General features: G+C 41.0%; 1 protein-coding gene across 1 annotated transcript; it reads left to right on the top strand.

The window, feature by feature from the left end:
• Positions 1 to 3049: 3049 nt before the first annotated feature.
• LOC147108171 (RNA-binding protein MEX3B-like) lies at positions 3050 to 26095 on the top strand. Its single transcript, XM_086004703.1, has 2 exons — positions 3050 to 3711; positions 24150 to 26095. The coding sequence occupies exons 1-2, from the start codon at positions 3219 to 3221 to the stop codon at positions 25409 to 25411; spliced, it is 1755 nt and encodes a 584-aa protein (XP_085860829.1). The 5' UTR covers positions 3050 to 3218; the 3' UTR covers positions 25412 to 26095.

The raw sequence follows: 26095 nt of genomic DNA on the forward strand, positions 1-26095 counted from the left end.
AAAGATAGAGCAGATAACTTCCTTTTTTGACTTAAGATTCCATGACCTCTTGTTATTCCAGGACTCATCCTTTTCATGATGCGCCATCTTATCTTTGTGTAAAAATATCTGATAAAACTCATTACACATAGCCAAAGTTCAACATCCATGGTAGAGCGTTATAGTGTCTTGAGTTTGAATTCCAGTTTAACGTGAAATTTTCTTGCCATCATTGGGTGAGTTTAAATTGGGCACTTTACTTTAGGGATTATTCTGCAGGCCTGGTGGAATAGGTATGATGGAACTTAAGCAGCAAGGAGGAAACCTAAAAAACTGAAATAGTGAAATATATATATATTTACAAAATTGTATGAAGTAAATCTTTTTACAAAAAAAATGCATAATTCAGATTAATAACTGTAAGTCCCTACATTAAGAATATTTCACATTAACAGTCCATAAAAAATAAAATAAAAGCTGAAATCTGTAATTGGTATTGAAATGATGTGAATTTTAAACTACATTCTGCCCATTTTAATATATTATCATAAATGTTTTATTGGTAATGTTCATGTATAATTTACTGGATATGTTACCCTAACAACTACCATATATTCATGAGTTTTGTTAGGAAATCACAATATATTACACTAAGGAAGTGTGTTGCGCGGCAGAATGTTATGTGTGACTTATTGGGAAATGTTATTTTTATTTTCTGGCAGTGAGATCACCCAGTGACACTAAGCCTTTAAGCGTAATTAACAGAAAAAAGAGACAAATCCAAGTGGAGACATGCCTTGTTTTCCCTTCAGGTGAATCAAATTTGGTGTACTACCTGAAATATGAAGTTAAAAGACCGGAGTCATTGTTATATTTCATGCCTATATTTAACAATCTGAGAAATTAATTGGCAGGTAACCAGATTCTCCCTACCCCCAACTGGTGAACACACATCCGGGTCTTATGTCAGAAATGAAGACAAACAAACTTCTATTAATATATTTGTCTACTTGTCAGAAAGGTTAAAATGCTAATCCAAAACTATTAAGAAAATTATGCCAAATTGCTCTAAGACCACTTCTAGTTACCTACGGTTCAGAAGGCATAACAAGGTAGCTGATTCAAGAAGTATTGAAGCATATCATGACTGAATTAAGGAACCCTGGAAATTTGAATTTTTCAAACACCTGTTAATGTATATGCCAAATTGTGTTAAATTGAAGAGTGCAATAAATATCAGAGATTATTGTTGAAATTAAGCAGACTATACATGAGCCATTATCTATGAAATATTATCACTGATTTTATTTTTACTGTATCTCTTGCTTTTGGATTAATATATTCATAAATGTTGATTGGTTGTTTGCTTATTAATGTTAATGCAGAATTCTGAACATAAAACTAAATTATTCTGTTTTCATTACTATATTCAGATGCTTTCCATGTGCATTATTATGCAGTATGCAGTACTTTCTCCCCACCCCTCCTGAAGGTATTAGTTCCTTTCTGTCCAGTGGCCATTATTAATGTATGAGCCTTGATACACGGCAGACTATTTGACCATGGAGGGCATCAGAACTTAACAAAAAGCTACCCTTACCCAATGTCCATGTGCCTTCACTGTCAGTTGTGGCTCAGTTGTTAGCACCCTCGCCTCCGAGTCAGAAGGTTGTGTGTTCAAGTCCCACTCCAGAGACTTGAGCACATAAAGCTAGGCTGACACTCCAGTGCAGTGCGGAGGGAGTGCTGCACTGTTGGAGGTGCTGTCTTTTGGATGAAATGTTAAACCGAGGCCCCTTCTACTCTCTCAGGTGGATGTATAAGATCCCATGGCACTATTTCGAAGTAGAGTAGGGGAGTTATCCCCGGTGTCCTGGCCAATATTTATCCCTATATTAAAACAGATTATCTGGTCATTATCACATTGCTGTTTGTGGGAACTTGATGCATGCAAATTGGCTGCTGCAGTGACCATACTTCAGAAAGTACTTAATTGGCTGTAAAGCATTTTGGGAAGTCCTGAGATTGTGAAAGGCGCTATATAAATGCAAGTCTTTCTTTCACCAGCAATTGCAGTACTCTTACCACCACCTAGGTGCTCACAAAGTAGAGGTCGAATCTGTGATCTTGCTGGTGTACACCCCTTGGCTGCTGACTAAATTGCTGAGTTTGGTTATATATTTTTACAAAAACATGAAATTAAGAACACATCTAAAGGGACTGTCCTATTTTTAAGCAATATATTGCTTTGATCATACTATGTGTCTGTTGCAGTACTGTAGTTAAATAATTCAATTTTATGCATGGTTAGCAAAAGAACCAAACATAAGAAAAAACTTTTTACGCAGCAAGTGGTTAAGATCTGGAATGCACTGTCTGAAAAAGGGAGCTGGATAAGTATCTGAAGGGAAAATTTGCAGGGCTACGGGGAAAGGGCAGGGGAGTGGGACTAGCTGAGAGTCGGCACGGGCTCGACGGGCCGAATGGCTTTCTTCCGTGCTGTAACCATTCTATGATAGATTTTAATAAATCAGCATGGTGATGAAGTCTCTTCCCCAAATTGCATGCCCCCCAAAAGAGTCATCATTCTGATATATGGTGTTGCCAGATGCAGTTGTTAATAAGACAATTAGTGCAGCAGCATGAGTAGGGATGTGTGTGCAGGCAGGCATGTGTGTGTGATTAGTGCAACAGCACGGGTGTGTGTGTGCAATTAGTGCAGCAGCATGGGTGGAGGTGTGTGCAGGCAGGCATGTGTGTGTGTGATTAGTGCAGCAGCACGGGTGTGTGTGTACAGGCATGTATGTATGTATATGTGTGTCTGCTTGCGCCTTGACCCCTGACCCGGCGGCGGATGGCCGGTTCCCATTGTTTTGCTGCGGCGACGTCACTGAGCACATTTCCCGGTTTGAGTGAGGGAGGGGGGAGAGAGACAAAGAAAAAAAAAGGGAGAGAGAGAGAGAGGGAAGGGAAGCGCGAGACGGGCGCACTCGGAGCGGGGCAGCGGTGGGGGGCGGGAGAGGCGAGCGCGGGGTGAAGACAAAGGGAGAGGCGAGAGAGAGAGAGAGCGCGAGCCGGGGGGGGGGAGGGAGGAGGAGCGGCGGCGGCGCGAGACTCCCTCACTTCACTCACACCGGGGCGGAGGGAGGCAGCGCGAGCCGGCACTCTCGCACACCCAGCCGGCAGGGCAGGGCAGGGCAGGGGAGGGGAGGCGGCGGCAGCAGCAGCGCGGCCGCGGCATGCCAGGCTCGATGTTCTCGGAGATGGAGCCTGTCAGCGACACTGGTGGTGGTGGTAGCGGCGGAGGAGGAGGCGTTAACAGTGCCGGCGATGGTGCGGTTGTTGTCGGTGCTGTTGCTGCTGCCGCTGGTGGTGGTGGAACCACCGCCGCTGCGGGCGGGACGGAAGAGGAGCAGAAATCGTTGCAGCTCGCCTTGGATCACCTCTCCATCTTGGGGTTGGAGGAGGAAGGAGACTGCCTCCTGGGCGAGGGAGTTGGTGCCGGAGGAGGTATGGTGGTGGGAGAGGACGAGGACGAGGATGAAGCGGAGGATGAGAGCGGCATGAACGGGCTGGCCGGGCTACCGCACTCGGCCGCCTCGCTCTTTCACCCGCCGCCTCCCCCGCTGTTCACCATGCCAGGAGATCCCGGGCGTAGGAAGAGCGTCAACATGACCGAGTGTGTGCCGGTGCCCAGCTCCGAACATGTGGCTGAGATCGTGGGAAGGCAAGGTAAAGAGACGCAAACGAGGAAGCGACACATTAAAAAAAAAAGTTTTCCACACTCCTCCAAAAGGAAGATGCAAATGATTTAAGCAGGAATAAAACAAAGGCAAGCTGGAAATGTGCAAGGGAAAAAAGTACTGTTAAATATGGCAATGCATTTAAATTATAATAGGAAACCTGATAAATCACCGGTTAGAATGCAGAATGCAATGTAAAAAGGCAAGAGGAAAAAGCAACGCTTTCTAATGCATGAGTTTGAGTATATATATATATGTGTATATATATATATATAAATAGATATGTATGTGTGTAATTGAGATGGAGGAACTCTCATTTTCTTGTTTTTTGTTGATTGGGTAATTGCTCCAAAAGATGGTTTCATTATAGATCTTAGACCTTCCGAAAGTGTGCATTGTATGCTTCGATTGACCATTTTGCACCAGGAACTGACAGATTGTTTATGGTAATGTTTTCTGCATCATTGGAAGATGTTGAGACTCTGGTTTGGGGCTATTAGGTTTAATGCAGTTCCTTTGTGTGGGGGTGGCGCGAAGGGGGCAGAAATAGCTTTTTTTGTGCGGAACATAAATGGATGAAGTATTGCAGTTGAGGCGCTGGAGCGTTTAATGTTTAATAACGAAGTCCCTATCCGATATAAATCGTCAATTTCTTTACCATTGCAAACTATTAATATTATTTTGCTTAAAAAAGTCATTATATTGAGAAAGATTGTTTATTTGAAACTGGGACGGCTGCATTACTTTTGTTCAGGAGATATATATATACACACAGACAGGGTTGGCGGACGGATGTTCTGAATCCAGCCCAGTGTGGTAACTGGTTATTGTGTATCGTTGGACTGAAAATTCCCTTCAAACACAGTATTTTGTTCTAGTATTGTTAAATAAGCAGAAAGTGTAAGTTCTTGTTTTGGAATTAAAGATGACGATCATTTCTTTTTAGTGAATGGAGGCAGATTTTTTTACTGTTTCATTGTTCCCTTTGTTAAGGAATCAAACCATGCTCTGATTTATATGCTGACATCATAGGCTGTAGGGTTTAGGCTGGGAATCTGGGATTGATTTAACGCTGTTTCAAATTTTTTGCTTTTGTTTCCAGAGCTGCAAATATTGCCGTAATTCGAATAGGTTGATTTCCAAAATTCCTCTAGATATGAAAACTGACTTAAATTTTTTAAATCTTAAAATACTTTAGGTGCTCACTTTTTAATTAAAAAAAACCCCCCACCTTAGTCAAAGTAAAAGATTCTTGCTGGACCTTTGTGCAATTTTGAATCCTTAAAATGTGCACGTAATCAATTGTACTTGGGAATGCCAACTTTATGTTTTTTTGTTTTTATTAGGTAGAGGCAAAATAGCCTAGTAATTTAACATTGCAATGCACAGTGAAAATATTCATCAATATTTTATAACTTTTTGATTAAATACATTTTCTTTGCTTTTTCTTTCAACATGAGATTGCTACGGTACCCAAATTAGATTTTGCGGAAAATATTTAAACTAACAAAAGGTCTTATCATTTTGCATTTCTGCTAAGGAATGATACTGCCATAGTTATTTTGGACCTAGGTGTGTATGGCCCTTTTAAAGACCACTGCAACTACATAATAGCATAGAAACAGAGTACTCTTGGAAATTTCACATCTGTATATCCAGTTTTGAGTGCAGTGCCAGTGGTTGCTTTCTTGCAAGTTTTAATTTTCTCCACACTTTCCCATCTCCCTTTGCCCCTTTACTCCCTCCTTTTGAATCTGGTAGAAACTTTATGTTGGAATATGATTGGCAGCCATTGGGTGCCTCGCACAAATGGCCATTTTTCATTGTTGAGCCTGGACATTGAGAGCTCGTGGGTGGTTTGGCTGGAGGGTAGTCACATCCAAGCTTGATTGTGCCCTCACCTGATGCTTGTGCATACAGTGCCAGCAAGGGTCATAAAGTGGTAATCGAACGTGGGAATCCTAGACAATTAGCATATGGGCTCAGTAGTTTTTGGGGTACACTTGCCACATAAGTGATTGAAAGTTTTCACACTTAGTATTTCAACTAAGTAAACACTTTCAGATGAAGTATGTATCAGCACGGTAGATGATTTCCAGAAACTCAATTTTGCCTCTTGTTTGAGCCAGTTATGTCACTTTGGCTCCATAAGTGTTTTAAGTTGACGCGTTTGAAGTTTATTTACTTTTGTTGCAAGGGTAAGCACACTATTTTAAACCTCCACCTGCCACTGGTAAACCTGGCAGAGATGGTGGGTAACCTCCTCCCAGATCATACAGCCCTGAGGAGGTGGGTGATGACATTCCCTCTGATTTTAGTACTCCCTTGAGGGACCTAGCTGGGTTCTACTTGGTATTTCCCACAGAGTTGTACCACCCTTCTGTGACACTGCTGGTTGATGCTACAGTGAGCTGTGCGAATAAAATTATACATTTCTTGGAAAATGCACCATATAGATTTCATTTCCATCACTTGTGATTTCTCGCTTCTCCCCCTCCCCCCTCTTGTGTTCCTGTAATTTTCTAATACTTTTTTAACCTTATTTCCATCTTTTTATGCTTATTACACAGTAACTTTAGAAAGCAATAGATTGGTGGCTTTGCGTCTATCAACAAGGACAGTGCTTTCCAATGGGGGAAGAGGGACAAGAGTTGCACGGGGCTGTGCTAACACTCACTGGCAAATTCAGAGCAATATTGGCGGACGACTGGGATCAGTTTGGCTGCAGTTGATATCTAGCCTAGGAAAACCTTGAAAAAGAGGAGGAGATAACTTGAAAATTGAGACATTTATACTCTCTCAAAGCCACTCACTTGATTATTCTATGTTTTGGTGTTCAAAATATGATTTTAAAAAAACCTAGCCACAACTTGTGGAAAGTACCGCTGTACACTAAAGTTTTGTGCTTCCTAAATACAGCTGCACTTCGTTCTGCATTTACTGCCATTTTCCATTTTCAAAAAAATTGTAAAAATGGAGAATGTGCACAAAAGGAGAGGAAAATGACCACAAATGAAAGTGATACAGTTCTAAGGCTCCCTCTGGCATTCTGTCCAAGTGGACATCGTTCATATGCGAGTTGGACAGAGTGTGTCAGTGGGCTATTTGACCATTCGAGGGGGAGAGGAGAAAAGAGAACATCATGTGAATTTGGTCTCGTCCTCGCCTAATGCCCACATACATGTAATTTCCAGCAGGGATCACTGGATAGTGATCAGCAGTGACCAGGCTCATTCTACCCTTGTTCCCTTCCCTTCCTCTCCCCTCTCTCCCCCATAGTCCAGGGATGATGCTTAGGGTAACTCTAGCATTTCTACTGTCCTCACATGCACCCCCACTAGAGATTTAACCTGGGACCCTTCTGGTCAGTATGCTCAATTCCATACTGAGCAGTGATTAACTGAGCTGGTAACCATAACTGTTTTTGCAAAAAGTAAGGATAGCTAACCCCTCAACTCTCCAGTGAGTTGTGCTGGTCAGGCTGCCAACTTTGTATTTTTCATATTTAAAGCTGTCCTACTGTTGTCTCTTCGGAGCATTATAAACTGAGCAACAGCAGCCAGTTAGATTACAGCACTGTCTGTTTTAAGTGTACCTCTTCTAATTAAACAATTTAGATCTCTGGTATGAACTTTACTCTGTTTTTGTATTTTTTTCTCAACCTAAATGGTTTAAAATAGCAATGGATGATGATTGCTGCTTCGGTAACCCTAAGATGTGAATGAAATTAAAATGATTTGATCTTATAATTCATTTAAAATCAGTTAGAGTGGGAAAGAGATCAAAAAGGAAAGGCACTTGCCCATAGAGAGTCAACCCATGTTTGCTATTGTACAGTTGTTAGTAAGCAATTCTAGAGCGCAGGCTGCATGCTGTGATCTTGGCCAAAGCACAACATGGGAAATAGAAAAAAAAGACTTGTCTTAATTCTCCTTGCTGTAACTGATAAAAGTCTATAATTGTTGATATTGATTCATGGCATTGACAAAAATAAAACTATTTGTAATGGAGATCAGAATATCTAATTGCTAGCATGTGAAAGAACAACTTGACTAGTGGTTGGTCATATGTTAACTGACATTCCTACAAGAAACACCACATTTCCTAAAATTGCCAGTGAACATAATCACAAGTTTTTAGGAGTTATTGTTGGTTCAACATCACCAGGTCTGGGCAAACAGCACGAAACTACCTAAATTACCAACAATAACTGTACTGAATTGGCAGTAGGTCTCAACATTTTAACTATCTTAAGTCCCAGCTTCTGGTGCATTCAATGTGCAAAAACAAATTGAGAGTCTCACTGAATTAAAAATGTATTCGAGAGGGCTGGATGGAGCAGTCGGCCAGAACACCATTCTTTCACCTCTGGCAGCTTGGTTTAATCCAATCTGCAAATTGGGTGAGTGTTCACCTGCTGACCTTTAGGCGGTTTCAACCCAGGGTCTGGGCACAGCACAAAACAGTGTAATATACTGACGAATGTACTAACTTGACAGTCTCACTCAAACAGGATGCAAGGGTCACTGTTGTAGTCAAAACAAAACATTTGTACTAGTGCAGTAGGAGTTTCACATCTGAAATTGGGGTTAAGACACATTATTGGGGCAGAGTTCACTCTGCTACATCTGATGTTTTAGGTTGATCACACAGTCCATATTTCAGAAGCCTTCCATTTTCTAGTGAGCTGATTTTTGTATTGGAATCCATAAAGATGTGATTTCAGTGTTGCACATCAAATACATTTTGTGGACACCACAGTTTTCTAATAGTTAAAATTGTAATTAAAGTATTTTGTAATTGCAATATTTTATCTAATTACTCAAAGTGGGCGTCTTGCTAACGATTGCATATGTCAGTATATCTCTTTACTTTTCAAATGGGATGGTTGCAGGAAAATCATTTTTGGAAAGTTTAATTTGTATGTGTTGAGGGGGGGGGGGGAGGGACCTTTTGCTGCCATCCGAATTAATAGGAAGGGCTGTTGTCCCAGTTCTGCTTTGATCCATGTAATATATAAAATTGGTCTGGACAATTCAGGGCAACGTACAAACTGGTGTGGATACCTGCTATTGCAACTCTTATTTAAGGGGAAGGGGCTTTATATTTTTGCCTATTTTCATCCCTTCTGAAGGGCCTGCCTACCTGGTGCAATGTTCATGGGAGCCCTCCAGTATATTGCCCAAGGGTGTGTACTACATGTGTGAACCTTGTATGTCAGCAGCCTATTCAACCACAGGGAGCATCATAGTGAACTCCAGACTTGCCCTCATTCAATGTCCATACACATTTCCAGTTCTGTGGATGCTAATAACGGAATCTTGACTGATTTTCCTTTCCTAATGTAAAAATTATATGAGGCTAATTGTAGTGCGAACATGCTGCCCCATCTGAAGTCCGCTTAATTCACATATACCAGGAATTGAGGGTCAGGTGTTTATGAACGATTGTGGAAAGCTGTTCACTTGTATGCCTTCTAACATCTAACTCGTATTTGCTTGCACCTGATTTTGGATAACCACTTTACAATTGAAAGCAAAATTATCAGATGAAAGTTATTTTTTTGGGGAGGGATTTATACATCCCAATTTCTTCAATTGGACAAGAGAACATTTTAGTTTTCGGATAATGTTAAAAATAAGTGCTATATTCCATAACTGCTGCTTTGGCATATTTAGAATGGGCATATTTCCACCTCTGTCTTACTGCTGCTGTAAGATTGATCCATGCCTTTGGTCACCCCTAGACCCAATTACAACATGAACTTGCCAGGCTTCTGAGTTCCAAACTTTCCAAATTGCAGCCTGACCAGAACGTTTCCCTGTCCTGCTCCACTGTCACCCCTGTCCTTCCCAGCTTCATCAGTTTCCCACCCCATTGTGCATCAATTTCAAAATTCTTCATTCATTTACTTCTATAGCCTTGTCCCTCCCTCTAACATCCTTCAGTTCTCTGTTCCAGCATGTGTCCCCCATTCCTCTGATCCCTTTCCATTGCCCATCTGCTCCACTGTCAAATAGTAGAGCCTCTAGCTGTCGCTGCTCCAAATGCTTATCCACAAACCTCAATTTTTCTACATCTTTCCTCCTTCAACAGTGTCCTCAAATCCTATATCTTTCCTTTTGCCTTTGGTCAAAAACCCTAAACCATCTCCTATCATTACTTGATCAGCACCTAATGGTATTTTCCCCATTACTACTTTAGCCTCTATAAAGAGCTTAGGATACCCTATCACATTAAAGACACAATAAAAGTGCCACGTTATTGTAGTGCTGTGTACTATAATAACTCTGACCATGTAGATCACAAGCTTCTTTACTGCACCAGAATGGCATGGCAACTTCAATATGAGAAAAGCAGTACTGAAGTGGTAAAAATAATTGATTTAAAAAAAATGAAATCAACAGGCTTTCATTTTGCCTGTTGAGTGTGGTAGTTTCAATAAAATGTGGAACAGTGACTATTGGAAGTAAAGAGCTGTAAAATGTATTTTCATTTACAGTGTACTCAACATAAACTGGCATTTTAAAATTCTGGTGTGGCTGAGAAGGTTCGAATACTGTCCTTTTACCTCAAAACCTGGATGTGATTTCAGTCAAGACTAAATGAAAGTCTCTCTGTGGCTGCTGCAAGAGCCCTGTCGAAAATTAGTTTGGGCAGTCTTGATGTAGTCTGTAATGGGTGGGTGCTACAGCACAAAATTGTCTACACACTTTATTATGTTGCCATAGATTGCTGATGATGAAGGGGGATCCTCTCTTACTAAAATGTTAGAAGGAATGAAAGGTATGCTGTTATGGTTGAATTGGAGGTACATTTTTGGGAAGTAAATGGAAAGCTTTATACTGCATCTCTCTGTACAATGGCTAGAAGTATTTGATACTGACATGGCGTACTTAAAATGGAAGTCTTCCATTCCGCAGTACTGATGTCCCTGACTTTGTGCACCGCAAAATACAAATATTCCTTAGATTTGTATGCAATATATTTCAAATATAAATTCATAGTATACTGTAGTTGAAATAAGTGCTGTTTTTTAAAAAAAAACTTTAATCTTTAACGTACACTCATTAAACATTAATCAGTTGCTAATTTACTTATTGTAGTCTGCTTTTGGATTCAGTGGAGACCTCTGCTTTAGTCATGAGTTCAGAAATAATGCTGAAGTTAAATGTACCTTGAACTGTGGTTGCACATTTTTCCCGCTAATTAAAGTTAATTGTTTTGGGATTCTTTATCACCGTCCTAAATCCCAATTTGCAACCTTACTTCAACAGTTGATCACAGTACATTATACTTGAGGTGAAGCATGATCTATGCTTTGAAGTTCTGAATTTTTTTTGAGATAAGAGTCCACTTCAAAACAAGGTATGTCAACGTAGAAAACTCGCAAAAGCTGATACAGGGTGCAAGTAGCTGGCAGCTGAGGAATAACTCTGATTATATGCGACAACAAGCTGTGAAACGAGCTTTGTAGCTTAAGCTGTAGGTATACCCAACTGTTCGTCACGTGTATTTAAGAAAGAAAGACTTGCATTTATATAGCGCCTTTCACGACCACCGGACGTCTCGAAGCGCTTTACAGCCAATGAAGTATTATTTTGAAGTGGAGTCACTGTAGGAATGTGGGTATTTAAGAGGAAAAAATATATAAGCATGTGGAAATCTAAACGTAGAAGGCACAAAATTGGTAATGCAATTTTTGGGAAGTGGGGTGATTTTGGAGTATGCTCATTAAAATGAGGCATTCTGTTTAATTTTAAGTTAATATATCATTAAATTTTTAATTTTGTTTTATAAGGAAAAGCAGTTACAATTGGATTTTCAATAAACCATTACTTCCTCAAAAGTTACCTCAACAGTCACTCTTAAGTAGCTAAAGGTTAACCAAAAACATTTTATTTGAATTTTGAGTGAGTTGTAAAAGGCAATAATATATTTCTAGTGTAATTTTCATCCAACTTACTCGTGCATTAGCCTTCGAACATGAAGCAAATACTACTGCAATGAGATTGGAGATGTCCTCTGGTATATTTCAGTGTTGAATTTTGCAGATTAACGTCTGTTACTTTTGGACAATAGTGGACACTCAGGTTATGTTCAACAGGAACCTGATTAATTCGTAGTCATCCTGAGGGAAACAATAATGGTGAACTGGCTGGTTTGCATTCTTTGTATCGTTTTTGCACGATGAAATGAACACATATATGGGTTTAATTTTTTTTATTTATATGTGAAGAAACATAATTAAGGTCATCATCCCAAAATGTTCTATTGAAGGCTCTACCCCAAAAATGTTAACATTAAAGTCGAGCCTTTTCTCTTTACAAATGCTAATGAAACTGCTGTGTCCTTCCAGCAATTTGTGCTTTGATTTGATTTTCAGCTTTTGCAAAAATATTTATCTGTGGCCTTTTTAATATTTGGGTGGATTGTTTAGGAGGTTGGTAAGGGGGAAGAGCGAAAAGAATGAGGACATAACACAAAAGTGTACACAGCAAAGGTTCAAATTTGCCAAGTATCAATGGTTGTGAAATGTAGGTTTTCATAGGAGACTCAACCACCTTTACATATTCATGGAATACTATGATACATGTGCTGGGTGATGTGTTGAGCAAAATGGTGAGTTGTGAGCAGCCTTGGGCACTTTTGCAGTTACTGTTGCACTATATGGGAAATGGTGTACGTGCAATGACTAAGAATTCAAGCAGGATCGCAAAAGAGCAAACCCAAGTTGAAAAAATATTGTGAAGAGAATCAAATGTTTTGCTTTGGCTGAGCTATGCAGTGTGGAAGGATAATGTCTGTTGGATGGTTGTACCTTGATACCAATTGTAAGAATCCATCATTTTAGGCTTTAAAGCTCGATGTTGAATGGTAAAGATTCTACAGTCACTGTTTGCATAGAAATAGAAATTCTGCCATGCTAAGATGGTGAGGGATCAGGTTTATAGATGTTGGGAGGGGGGTTGAATAAATATTGAAGATTATGTCTAGCAGCGATCTGAAATTTAGCTACACTCAAAAAATCCTGAAAATATTTCATACTTTACCCCCAAAGTTTGTACTTAATATTTCCTGTGTTAAGCTCATTAGTTTTAAATCTTTTATAAATGCTTTTTGCCAATAAAATTACTGTAAGCATTTAATTTATTCATCTAGTAATTCAAAAGAAACTTTCTGTGGTGTTACTTCAGTACTTTTAATCTCCTTCCATACTTCACAATTGACTGAAGTATGTTAGTCACTTGTTGCTTTTGAACCTGAAAGCTGCACAACCTCCTCATGGCCACTGAGCTGAAATTGCTTAAAAAAAAGTTACTTTTGGTAATGTATTGATTTTAAAAGTATGAACCCATTGTGTGTGTTTACCGCTCCCCAGTATAACTTATTCATTGATTACAATCTTCTGCCCTCTGAAAACATTCATTTTGGTGGGGTGAATTTTTGTTGCCGTAATATTTTATTCCCAAAAGAAAGGAGGAAAAATACTTGCTTTCTATTAATACAGAACATATATAAAATGTGCGTTGAACTACTATCATTTTCTTTCCCGTCATAGTGATGGTTCTAAATGTGTTGGGGGGAACAAACTACATGCAGAGGTTGCTGTTGTATTCCTTCTCAAATATCCTCCATGACTAGTTGTGAGTTCCCTGCAGACTCCCAAGACCGTCTGAATCATCAGCTCTGAAACTGCAGAAAAGAGTGAGAGCGGTGAGTGCAAGCATAAAAAACATCTTTCATTTTTGTACTGCTCTGCGTGAACAGGAAGACACCTCAAACATTTTAAATGAATGAGGCTGCCAACAGTTGGGAAATTGAGAAAGGGGAGTGGCAAAGGCAGAGACAAAGGAAGGCATGTGGGGGGGGGGGAAAAGGAGTGAAGTTGCAAGGTGGAGGGAACTAGGCAGGAAGTTCCAGAGGAAGTCCAGTGTAGTGACTGGCAACCAATGGTGAAGTAGAGGGAGTGGGCGGAGTACTACAATTAGTCCAGTGTTCTAAAGGCTGGAGCAAATCTTACTCTTCTTTCGTTTGTAGTAGCAAAAAAACATTAAATATCAATATTTAAGTCAGCTATCCAAGCCGATGCTTCCGGCATGGATAAGGCTGCCTGCAAATTTCCTCTGAGGGCAGTGTGCAACAATGTGCTCCAGGGTCTGATTAGGAGCTCCGCAGTCGCATGATGGGCATGCTTTAATCGTCTATCTATGGAGAAGGTGGTAGCATCTACCATAACTGGTTCTGAAGCGGTTGATGGTTGTCCACTGTTTGCGAGGAAGGTTGTACTATGGGGTCCTCTATAAGGAATCCATTTGGTATGTCAGTTTTTCCAAGCATTTCACCATCGGTCATCAGAGATGGAGGAGATTACTAAGATAAGGTGAAGTTAAGGCCTTGGGTGGATTTGAAAGGGAGGGGGATGAGAATATTGGAGTTAAGTTAGTGTATTGGGAGCCTGTGGAGCTTGAATGCACTAACTAAGGTGTTTTGAGGCAGTGGCGGGCTAAGTTATGGAGGTGGAAGAAAGGCTTGGTAACTGGAGGGGAAGTTGGGTTTAAGCAGAACTTAAGTGCATCTTCTGATTCAGTCTGAAACGGCAGCCAAGGAAGTTGGTGTAGTCAAGTTTAGAGGCAAATATGTGCTGGTGAAAGCCAAAAAGGATGGATTTAGTTTTGCTGACATTAAGCTTGGAGGAAATTTTAACTTCTCCCGATCTTATTGTCAGGCAGGCAGTTGGAGACTGTAGTAACAATCTTTGTGCTGATTTGTAGAAGCGAAGTGATTGAGCAGCTAAGTGAGTGAGCAATCGTCATCATACATGTGGGAATTGACCCTTCTGGATGATATCACCATTGAGTAGCATGTAAATAATGGAGGACACGACCAAGGCTGAATCCTTATGGTGCACAGGAAGGTGTCCGTTTAGGCCTGAAGGCAAAGCCACTGGAGTTGGTGTAACTGTTGCAGTGTTGGAATTACGAGTGGAATCAGGAAAGAGCTGTGCCGTGGCGGAGAACTGCAGAGCAGACATTGCTGCAGGAGAATATAGTGGATGGTGGCAGAGAAGTGGATGAGTAACCGAATAATGGTTACAGTCACACAGGGCATTAACCATGTGATCTTGGCAGTGCAGAAGACAGATTGCAGGGTCTCAAACAAGGAACAGTGTAATATTGCTGCAAGACAACAATGTGTTCCAAGAATTTGGAATGAAAGGACAGGTTGGAGATAAGGTGGAGATGGAGAGAATGATGGTGTTGAGATTGACGGTGTTGAGATTGACGACACTTGAAGAAAGACTTGCATTTATATGACGCCTTTCATGACCTCAGGACGTCCTAAAACGCTTTGCAACCAATTAAGTACTTTTTAAGTGTAGTCACTGTTGTAATGTATGAAATGTAGCAGCCAATTTGTGCACAGCAAGGTCCTCAAACAGCAATGTGATGATGACCAGATAATCTGTTTTAGTGATGTTGGTTGAGGGATAAATGTTGGCCAGGACTCTGCTCTTCAAAATACTGCCGTAGGATCTTTTATGCCACCTGAGAGGGCAAGCAGGGCCTCAGTTTGATGTCTCATCCAAAAGATGGCACCCCTGACCGTGCAGCACTCCCTCAGTGCTGCACTGGAGTGTCAACCAGGATTATGTGCTCAAGTGTCTGGAGCAGGAACCCACAACCTTCTGATTCAGAGGCGAGTGTGCTACCACTGAGTCATGGCTGACACCAGGGAAAGAATAGTGTCAATTGATGTTGACCAGCATGAGACTGAAGATATCAAGTTGGGTGGTCAGCAGTTGGAATGGGAGATGATTGAAGGAGCAAGTGGCAGGCTTCAAGGATGATTATGCTGAAGGTGGAGATGGGAATAAAAACTACAGAAATTGAGATTGAGGGCAGGAGGGAAAGCTGGTAGATATGGTGAGGTGAGAGGAGGCAGGAACAGCTCTGAATATGGCCTTGATCTTGGAAAAGAATAAGTCCACAAGTTCCTGGCATTTCTAGCGTAAGGCAGAGTTGAGTGTTGTTTCTGCTCTCCAGGAAGATGGCATAGTAAACAGTTTTAGCCTGGGGGAAGGAGTGATGTTTTATATTGAGGTGGTCCGGTTATATCTGATAGCCGACAGCTATGCTAGTTAGTTGACACAGTACATTTGTACTTCGAGCTCAGAGTTGAGACTTCAGAGATGCCTGTTTGTGTGTGGATTGGTGTGTGTGTTGGGGGGGAGGTGGTACAGGTGAGGAAAGATAGGAAAGGTGCAACCAGGGGAAATATTAGCTGGATAAAATTTACAGAAAGGGAAAGCTGAAACATTTCAAATGTCACTTAAACAACACAGTAAAGCTTGTGTAGTTCAGCATGTTAATTTCTGAATCGCTGGTACTTATGCACATTTAAAAAAATTATAGCTGGGAAAAATTCTGGTGGCAGAAATTCTAGTTGGCATTGCTTATAAGCTTTCGGACTGCAGCAGCTGCAGATCTGACATGCACAATTGGGATTGTGTATTGTAAACCTACTCAATTTTTATGTTAAATTAAGATATACCCATAAATGGATTTTTTAGGAGCCTGATGCCATTTTTGAGTGTTTCTAATGGCAACAATGACATTTGTGGAATTGCACAGTTTGAAGTTGACTTGAAATTGAGCAGATAATTGGTGCTAGAGCTTAAGATACTGAAGTCCTGCTCACTTTGTGAATCATCAGTGCTATGCAGCATGAAATATTTTAATATTGTACTTAAAGATGCAATGACAAGCTTGTGTCAATTACTTTTTTGTGAATCATGTTTTTCATTTAATGTATGTTTCCTGCTACACACACTCATTTGTAGAGTGATCAAGTTTGATTTAATTTACTTTCCTCTAATGAAGGCATTGGCTCACGGTGGGATAGTTTCACAGGTGTGGGCACCCATTTATGTTTTGATTTGGTAACGCTTTGCTTCTGGTGGGAAGAGAGTTGGAGTAGGTCATCATGCAGCTGTAGGCACTTGGGCTGCCTTTGGCAGTAGTACTGTAATATGCTGCGTATTCAGCATTGTGATTTGAAAAAACATCCTTCCACTTTTTGCACATCTGTTTGAACTTAGATGATGCTGATAAGTGATGGTCTTTTGGCCTTTCTTGATTTGGGTTTGGAATGCTCCAGTTCAGTTGCTAGTGGTTAAGCCATAAACTACCCGTAATTTTGCGCTCATAACTGTGTGAAATGTGTGAACAGTAAATCTCACAATGAAGTTTGGGTGACCCTCTGAGGTTGGAGTTCAGGGTAAAGGGACCTTCAGTTTCTATCTTTGGAGTGATGGATGCTGATGCCAGAGTTGTAAATATTTCTGTTTCTGTTTGATATCCTTTTACTTTGAGCCAGAATTCACATTATGCACATGACGTGTCAGACATTTGCAGCCAGTCTAATATGATGCAAATTTTAGCCATGCCTAAATTAGAGCTCTTTCCTTTTAAAGATTCAGTGATGCACTGTTGAATTCCTAATAAGCAAGCAGCTGAATCGGAATCATAATTGCAACAAGAGCCTTCATTTTTTTTGAGAACTGTACTTTTTTTTTTTAAACACACAGGGCTACTTTGGCTCAGTACATAAATGTTGTACTGAACCATACCAAGCAGAAAGGGCCCAGTTTCCCTAATCTGTGCTGACTCAGTTGATCTCAGCCAAGCCTGTAATGGAAGGAAAGAGGGAGGGTGGCTAAAATTTGCATCAGTGCTTTCAGGGCTAGAGAGCAGAAAAATCAGACCAGGTTCCTGCTTGTGATTACTATTGGTGATGCCTGCTAGAAAACGCACGTGTGTGAAAGTTGGGGAGGACAAAAACAGTCTGATCAACAATACTTTTTGTGGTGGAATAGCCCATTTAGTGGCTAGGCTCACACCTGAATAAAGACTCCTTATCAGAGGTGCCAGAGGGCGATGGCCCCAAAGGTGCTTGCAACCTTAGATTGGGACTAGCTGAAGCTGAAGTGCTCTTGCAGAGAGTCGGCACAGGCTCGACCGGCCGAATGGCCTCCTGTGCTGTTATGATTCTGTGAGTCAGCATCTTCAGGAGAAATGGGGAGAACATGGCGCAAGACCGCGATTTGTACAATATAGTGCCAGACTCGTTCAAAGATGCATCTGTTTGTTGAAGATTTGTGTACGTGAAGGGTGGGTTTATAAGTCCACCTGACTCTCTAAACACTGCTTTAGCATTAATTGTCCCTTTATTCTGATTGCTCAACACTGACATTTGGAGATTTTGCTGGAGTTTCAGCTCTGGTGCAGATATGCATACGTGCAAGGGAATATGTAGTCCATTGAGAGATATATTAAAGGTCCAATTATACAGGTGTCCTACCAGTGATTCTGAAATCTTAAAGGTAATAACAGCTAAACCTGATTTAGCAGTATTGACAAATTAGATTGACTCAGTTTCATCAGCAATGGAGCACTGTTGCATGAATATAGTATTGTGTTCAGGGTACAAAACAGAGGTGGTTTGAGGCAATCAGTTAAGTGGTCGAAGGCAAGAGTGGGGTATGGTGAAGAACTAGCCCTAAAGATATGGGATAAGTGGAAAGTAACCCAGGGAGAATTTATTTTAATCGATGCTGAAGAGCTACTTTAATGTTGCAAAGAAGAGACTTGATCTTATATAGCTGCTTCACATTTGAGCTAGGTCTCCAAGCATTTTACATACATTGCACAACGTAAGTCACTGTTATGTGAGCAAATGAGGCAGCGCTTCTGTGCTCAGTGAGATTCCACAAATAACAATGGGGTAAATGACCAGTTCATCTATTTTTGGTGGTTGTTGTGGAAGAATGTTGGCCAGAACTCTCAGAACTCCCTACTCTTATGAATAGTGTCATTGGATCTTTAACTTATATCTGAACTACTGAAATGTGCACAAGTAAGCTCAGTTTAACATCTATCTAAAGACCGCAACCTGGACAATACAGGACTCCGTTAATATTGTACTAGAATCATAATAAGTTACAGCACGGGAGGAGGCCATTTTGGCCCATCATGTCTGCGCCGGCCAACAAAGACCTATCCAGCCTAATCCCACTTCCCAGCTCTTGGTCCGTAGCCCTGCATCCCAAGTGCACATCCAAGTACTTTTTAAATGTGGTTAGGGTTCCTGCCTCTACCACCCTTTCAGGCAGTGAGTTTCAGACCCCCACAACCCTCTGGGTGTAGAAATTTCCCCACAAATCCCCTCTAAACCTCCCTTTAAATCTGTGCCCCCTGGTTCTTGATCCCTCTGCTAAGGGAAATAGGTCCTTTTTATCCACTTTATCTATGCCCCTCATAATTGTATACACCTCAGTAAGGCCTCCCCTCAGCCTCTTCTGTTCCAAGGAAAACAGACCCAGTCTTTCTTCATAGCTAAGATTCTCTACTCCCGGCAACATCCTTGTAAATCGCCTCTGTACCCTCTCTAGTGCAATCACATCTTTCCTGTAATGTGGTGACCCGAACTGCACGCAGTACTGTAGCTGAGGCCTAACTAGTGTTTTGTACAGTTGAAGCATAACTCCCCCTGCTCTTGTATTCTATGCCACGGCTAATAAAGGTAAGCATTCCGTATGCCACCTTATCTACTTGGCCTGCTACCTTCAGGGATCTGTGGACATGTCCCTTTGTTCCTCTACACTAAGTGTCCTAACATTTAATATGTATTCCCTTTCCTTGTTAGCCCTCCCCAAATGCATTACCTCACACTTCTCCGGATTGAATTCCATTCGCCACTGTTCTGCCCACCTGACCAATTTATTGATATCTTCCTGCAGTCTATAGCTTCCTTCTTCAGTATCAACCACACAGCTGATTTTGGTATCATCTGCAAACTTCTTAATCATACCCCCTATATTCAAGTCAAGATCGTTGATATATACCACAAAAAGCAAGGGACCTATTACTGAGCCCTGTGAAACCCCACTGGAAACAGCCTTCCAATCACAAACACCCATCAACTAAACGTGAGCCTAGACTATGTGCTGCAGACCTGAAGGGGAACTTGAGTCCACAACTTTCTGATTTGAAGCATGATGCTACCAACTTGGCTAAGGTGACCCAAAGTAATCAAATTGATCAGTGAATGAGTTTGAGCTCCTCTAGTCTGTATCTTGGTGGGTATGAGGGCCCACCGCACAAAACTGCTATCATTTGGCATTAAATTGGCACTGAGTTTATGGCTGGTGTGGAATCTATAAAAAACACTCACTCAAGTGAAGCAGTGCAGTTAAAACACTTGATTGGGAGTCCTTTATTTTTGATGCCAAAGTAAGAAAGTGTTCCATTCTCCGCACTGATGCCCCTCAACTTGAACATCTTGCCATCCTCAAGCATGAGGGGTAGAGGCATTCAGTCAGAGCCATACATTTCTTCATATTAATCAACCTAAGTTTTTGGCTGTTGCCTTCCAATTTAAAGTCAGTAAATGGGAGGCCAATATACCATCTTTTTTTGCCCCTTACATAAGTGGTTATTATATACTTACTCATTATTTTCATTATACAGGTAGAAGAAAAAATATGGTGTTGCATAGTCACAATTTATTGTAAGCAACTTGGTCGTATGATCCATTATGCATTTGAAATACTAATAGATTCCATCATTTCTTGGATGTCTGCACCTTTATAATATTAGCCCAATAAGTGAGAGGAAGTGTGCTACTGAAACAAGACCTACCGGCCACTTGTAATATCTATTGTGAATAATGGAAATGCTACTTAAAATAATGAGTAGTAATTAAGTGTAGGTTAGTTTTTATAATCTAGTTGCAGAAACCTAGGGAGCAGAACAAGGAAGTCTACAACACCTCAGCAGCATTTGATTAAAAAAAAAATTAATGGGCAAATGCTCTAGATTGAATGAGAATACACCTATCTTAAACTGCATTAAAAAGGTGAGGTTGGTTTGAGAGTTCTTTTACAACAGGTGTAGCCAAACTCTCATGTCCACCTTTGATGTCCTTATTCTGAGCAAATTCCATTGCGGTCGATCCCCCTGGTATAAATGATCTGGCACGCAACTGGATTAGCCATCCATCACCAGGTCTGGCTGGACCACGTCAAGTGCCTTCAGGCCTTGCTCTTCTCTGCTAAAACCATCCACTACTCCGGGATCGTCCTGGATAGCAGGGATAAACCTGACTTCTTTACTCCACTACCAATTGCCTCAGTGTTGTCAGACTGCTTGTCTGATATCCTGTTTTGGATGAAATGCAATTTCCACCAATTCCATTCCCCTTCCCGGCCATTGTCTAGGGCTGAGCCAGATGGTTTGCCATCTCTGCTTCCTATTCGACTTTGAGCTAAGCTTCTAACACCATATCCTCTTATCACTGTCTTTTTCCACCTCTCTATCGTCGCTCATCTCCGCCCTAGCCTCAGCCCATTTTCTGCTGAAACCCTCATCCATAGTCACCTCCAGACACAATTATTTCAATTCTCAACTGGCCATCCTCATTTTCACCCTCGTCCAAAGCTCTGCTGTTCACATCCTATGCTGCAACAAGTCCCGCTCACTCACCACCCCTGTTGTGGCTCAAATTTAAAATTCTCATCCTCGTGTTTAAATCCCTCCTTGGCCTTGCCGCACTTCATCTCTAACCTCCCCCAGCCTTACACAAACACTCGGTTCCTCTGCTCTTTTGTGCATCCCTTCCCCCTTGATTATTTTAATAGGACTCTGAACTTTATATTAAAGGGGTATGTTTTTAAAAAATAAAATAAAATACAAGGCTTCACCAACACATCTTACGAAGAATAGTGAGATTTGATGAACAGATTGGTGACCTTTAAATGCAACCGAAGAACCCTTGGTGGCACAATACGTTGGCAGCCATGCCATCAGTTGTCTGGAATTCCCCTCCTAAACCCCTCCTTTTAAGGCTCTGCTTAAAACCAACCACTTTGACCATGGAGCTATAATACCCAAAGTATAACCAGACAGAAAAGTTACAAAGTGCTGTATGGTATGACCTGGAAAAGAGAGAGAGCAAAGGCATTTTTATGCAGTTGAAACCATTAAATAGAAATTCTGAGCTAATTGTGTTTGGGATGAGGATTTAGTGTCACTGAGAGGGGTCTGATACTTGTGCCTGGGCCAGAGGGTGATATTTGATGCACTCTGATCTTGGACGTTGTGATATGACCTGAGTAAATTTTCTGCACTACAATGATAGACAAAGCACTGCTGTGTTTCAGCTGCAGTGACACTGTGCTAAAAGTTAGAACCCACACTCTGGTCCTAGATTACCCGTGCAATACAATGGGAGACCTGCTAGTATCACTAAATGTTGGTAGTGACCTTTTAAATGCAACATATATTTCATCCGTGCATCAAATCTCACTATACTTCGTAAGATATGTTGGTGTATCCTCTTATTTTTTAAAAGTATACCCCTTTAATATAAAGTTCAGAATCCTATTAAAACAATGAGATTGTTAGTCCCTTTCTCAGCAAAAATACACAGTACATCCTTTTGTATGTGACAACATGGTTACTATATTTATTTCTACATCCGTGTGAGAGATGTACAATGTCATTGAAACTTTCTGTACTATTCGTTTCTGGGTTAACTTTTTCTGTACCTTTTCAAGTGAGTCCTAATGTCAGTGTGGAGAATAGAACCTATTTTTTCCATTGTTCACTCCAGTATCAGCATTCCCAGGCCACATGTAGTGTTGACTACTCACAAAGTAAAGCTCCCTGGACTCTGTTTCAATGCCTTGACCCCAGCTTCAGAAGAGCACCTTTTACCGTATCGGTGTGGTAAAGTGTTATCCTTTATCTCTTCTGAAAGAGACTGCCAGTTTGTGATTTACAGGAAACTTCGCGATATCTGGCACCGACGGGACCGAGCTGCTGCCGATCTATGAAAACTTCCGGACAGACCAGCGCTAATGTTGAAGGATACGGAGGTTTTCATCTCCATATCTGACAACAAACACTGTTGCGTAGCAACAGCTTGTAAACAGTCGGCCCATACCTTGGAAGCGTCTCTGTAGCTTAGCAACAGCTTCAGAGAGGCTTTCCAGAGACTGACTGTTTTTATTAAAAAAAAATGGTGGAGAAGAAAAAAAAAACCTAACAAAACGGCGGCTGATTTCTGCCATTAGATCGAGGTTTCCGGACATACAACCTCCGGATAAACCAAAGTTTCCTGTAGTTTGAATAATTATGTGTTAGACATGCACCCACTGAAAACTATATTTCCCCATCAGATGACAAATAATTTATGTGCATACTAGTTCATAGGAAAGTTACCAAGACATTTACAGTCATAATGAACTACTCCAGCATGTTCAGGTTCCATTTTTCAACCAGTTGGACACCTAAATACATGTTCAATTTTTATTAGTCAACTCTCTGTTGTTAAACAGAATCCTAATAACTAGATTTTTTTTTTACCATGCAGTTTTAATAGTGGTGGTCGACTACGCAGCAGGATATATATTTGCAGTTCATTTTGATACTTAAATTTAGAAAAACCTTGTTTAAAACAAAGTGTGAACACGGAATTGCATGCTAATCAGTTTATTTGCAAGCTCGCCTCTTTTTAGTTCTTATGGTTTCAAGCAGCTGTTTCTTCCACAATCTTGCTTTGAGCAATGAGATCCCAGGATAGTGCTCCTATTGGAAGAGTTCCATCTCTATGCTGATTACAGCATATATCAAAAGGCAAGTCTCAAAATAGAAGTTATGTATAATTCTGTTTTTTTTAAAGCTACAGGGCATTGCGACTTTAAATGCATTAATGTATACATGATATATGTAACTAGTTCTTCAGTTCCCTAGTTGTTATAAATAAAAGAACAAACCCCTGGAACCTCATGCCATGTTTGTGTTTCAGTTCTCCTACCACCTTTGTCAACTTACCTGAAGAGACGAGAATATGCATGGTCTTTAAAGAGGCTTTATTGCGCAGACGGTGAATAGGTGGAGCATCTGCATTGTTTTCCCAAACACGACGCTTTGTGAATTACACCAGCATCTGACAATTTTTTTTGTACAATTCAGTAAAAACAGTACAGGAAACTTTGTGATATCCGGCACCGACGGGACCGAGCTGTTGCCGTTAGATCAAAACTGCCGGACATGTTGAAACATACGGAGATTTTCAGCTCCGTGTGAATCAACAAACCCTGTTGCTTAGCAACAGCTTCAAAACAGTCGGCTGCAGCTTAAAAGCGTCTCTAGCTGAAGCTGTTGCTTAGCTACAGACCTTGCAGAGCCTGACTTGGGGGGGGGAAAAAAGCAACGAGAAGTAAAAATACTTATAGGAAACAGCTCCTGAATTTTGCCGGTAGATAGAGCTTTCTGGACTTTTAACCTCCGGATAAACCAAAGTTTCCTGTACTTCACTTTTTAAAAAAATTTGTCTAATAGGTTTTTTCTTTCTTCAAAGGTTGCAAAATTAAGGCTCTTCGAGCAAAGACCAACACATACATAAAAACCCCTGTTCGAGGAGAAGAGCCTGTATTTATTGTCACTGGGAGAAAGGAAGATGTAGCCATGGCCAAAAGAGAGATTCTTTCAGCAGCAGAACATTTCTCAATGATCCGAGCATCTCGCAACAAAACAAATGGGCTGGCAGGAGCTGTGGCAGGACCTCCAAACCTGCCAGGACAGACAACAATCCAGGTGCGTGTGCCTTATCGTGTGGTGGGGCTTGTGGTAGGACCCAAAGGAGCTACCATAAAACGAATTCAGCAAACAACTCATACATACATAGTCACTCCAAGCCGCGACAAAGAACCAGTCTTTGAGGTCACGGGCATGCCAGAAAATGTGGATCGGGCGAGAGAGGAAATTGAGGCTCATATTTCAATGAGAACCGGCGTGCTTATCGACTTGACTGCAGACAATGACTTTCACTCCAATGGAACTGATGTAAGCTTAGATGGCATCAGCACTACTGGAAGCCTATGGTCCAAGGCCCCCAACCCAGCCCGCAGACCTGCTGCTAGCTTTCGAAATGACAGCCTAAGCTCCTTGGGAAGTACTTCCACTGATTCCTATTACAGCAACAGATTAGCAGATACCAGTCCAACAAGTCCATTCAGTACAGGTAGTGGTGGCTTTACATTTGGGGAATCACTTACCTCTGTAAATTCAGATGAGCGCGATGTGGGCTTGGAGTATCCAGCCATTGATTGTCTGAGTGGGCCTCACAGCATGATATGGTCTCCATTTGAGCATGGCAATCCTATTCAAGCCTTTAATGGTAGCTCAACTGTCCAGAGACGCACTAACAGCATTAGTGGCTCCTCCACTCTTCGTGTGTCACCCACCATTTCTGACGGTAGTGCCCTCGACCATCCGCTGGCTAGGCGTGTGCAAAGTGACCCTTTAGCTAATTTAGCATGGCTACCTAATCAGACGTCCCTGTCTGCCTTTTCTAACAGCCCAGGCTATTCGTCGTCTTCGCTCCCAGGGAGTACCTCAGCAACATCTGGCTCTCCCACAGACTCAAGTGGTTCTGAAAGCAGGCAAAAAAACAACCGTGACTGTGTAGTTTGCCGTGAGAGCGAAGTGATTGCAGCACTTGTTCCTTGTGGTCACAATTACTTTTGCATGGAGTGTGCCAACCGCATCTGTGAGAAAGCCGAGCCCAAGTGCCCCGTCTGCCAAAAACCAGCATCACAGGCCATTCGTATATTTTCTTAGCGGCATCATGTCCTAGCAAGTACTGCAGGCAACACCAAGAACAGAATAACCGCTGTACAATATACCCTAGACAAACGTTATTTTATTTCGACTGGAAGACTATATTTCCTAGAGGAGATGTTTACAAATTAGCTTTAATTTTAACCCAGTCATCATTGGCAATTTTGGAATAAGTTAGATATTGTTGAGCAGTTGTAACCACATGTGCTGATTGTGTACTGCTTGTCAAAGTTACTATGACAGTATTCAGTTAGATTTAAATAAAGGAAAGGTCCGCCGCACTTTGCAGATATGAGTTTTTAAAATTTCTACCTAGCATTTTATTTTTTAATGCATAGAATATATCTTGTACACATAGCTGAGAAAAGCCAAGTGGTTGTATGTTTTATAACACCAGAGTTTAATTGTGACAGCACCAGTACAGATTACTAAATATTCAAGTTTTATCATTTGTTTACCTCTTACTATGTATATGTAGGGAATTTATAGGACTGAAAATGTACTTTATTTGAATAAATTTTAAAAACTAAATATATTTTATTTTAAGATAATGGACCTTTAACCTTACATGGCTAAAGTACTGATATATATTTGCTGAACTGACTTGACGGTATGAAATTGTATTAAGAGTTTTATTTTTTGACTTAAAAAAACCTTTAATAAAAACTTTTTACAGTATGTTTA

Source organism: Somniosus microcephalus, chromosome 13 (assembly GCF_052327205.1).
Source record: "Somniosus microcephalus isolate GS21.2 chromosome 13, FLI_Smic_1.0, whole genome shotgun sequence".
Lineage (NCBI taxonomy): Eukaryota > Metazoa > Chordata > Chondrichthyes > Squaliformes > Somniosidae > Somniosus > Somniosus microcephalus.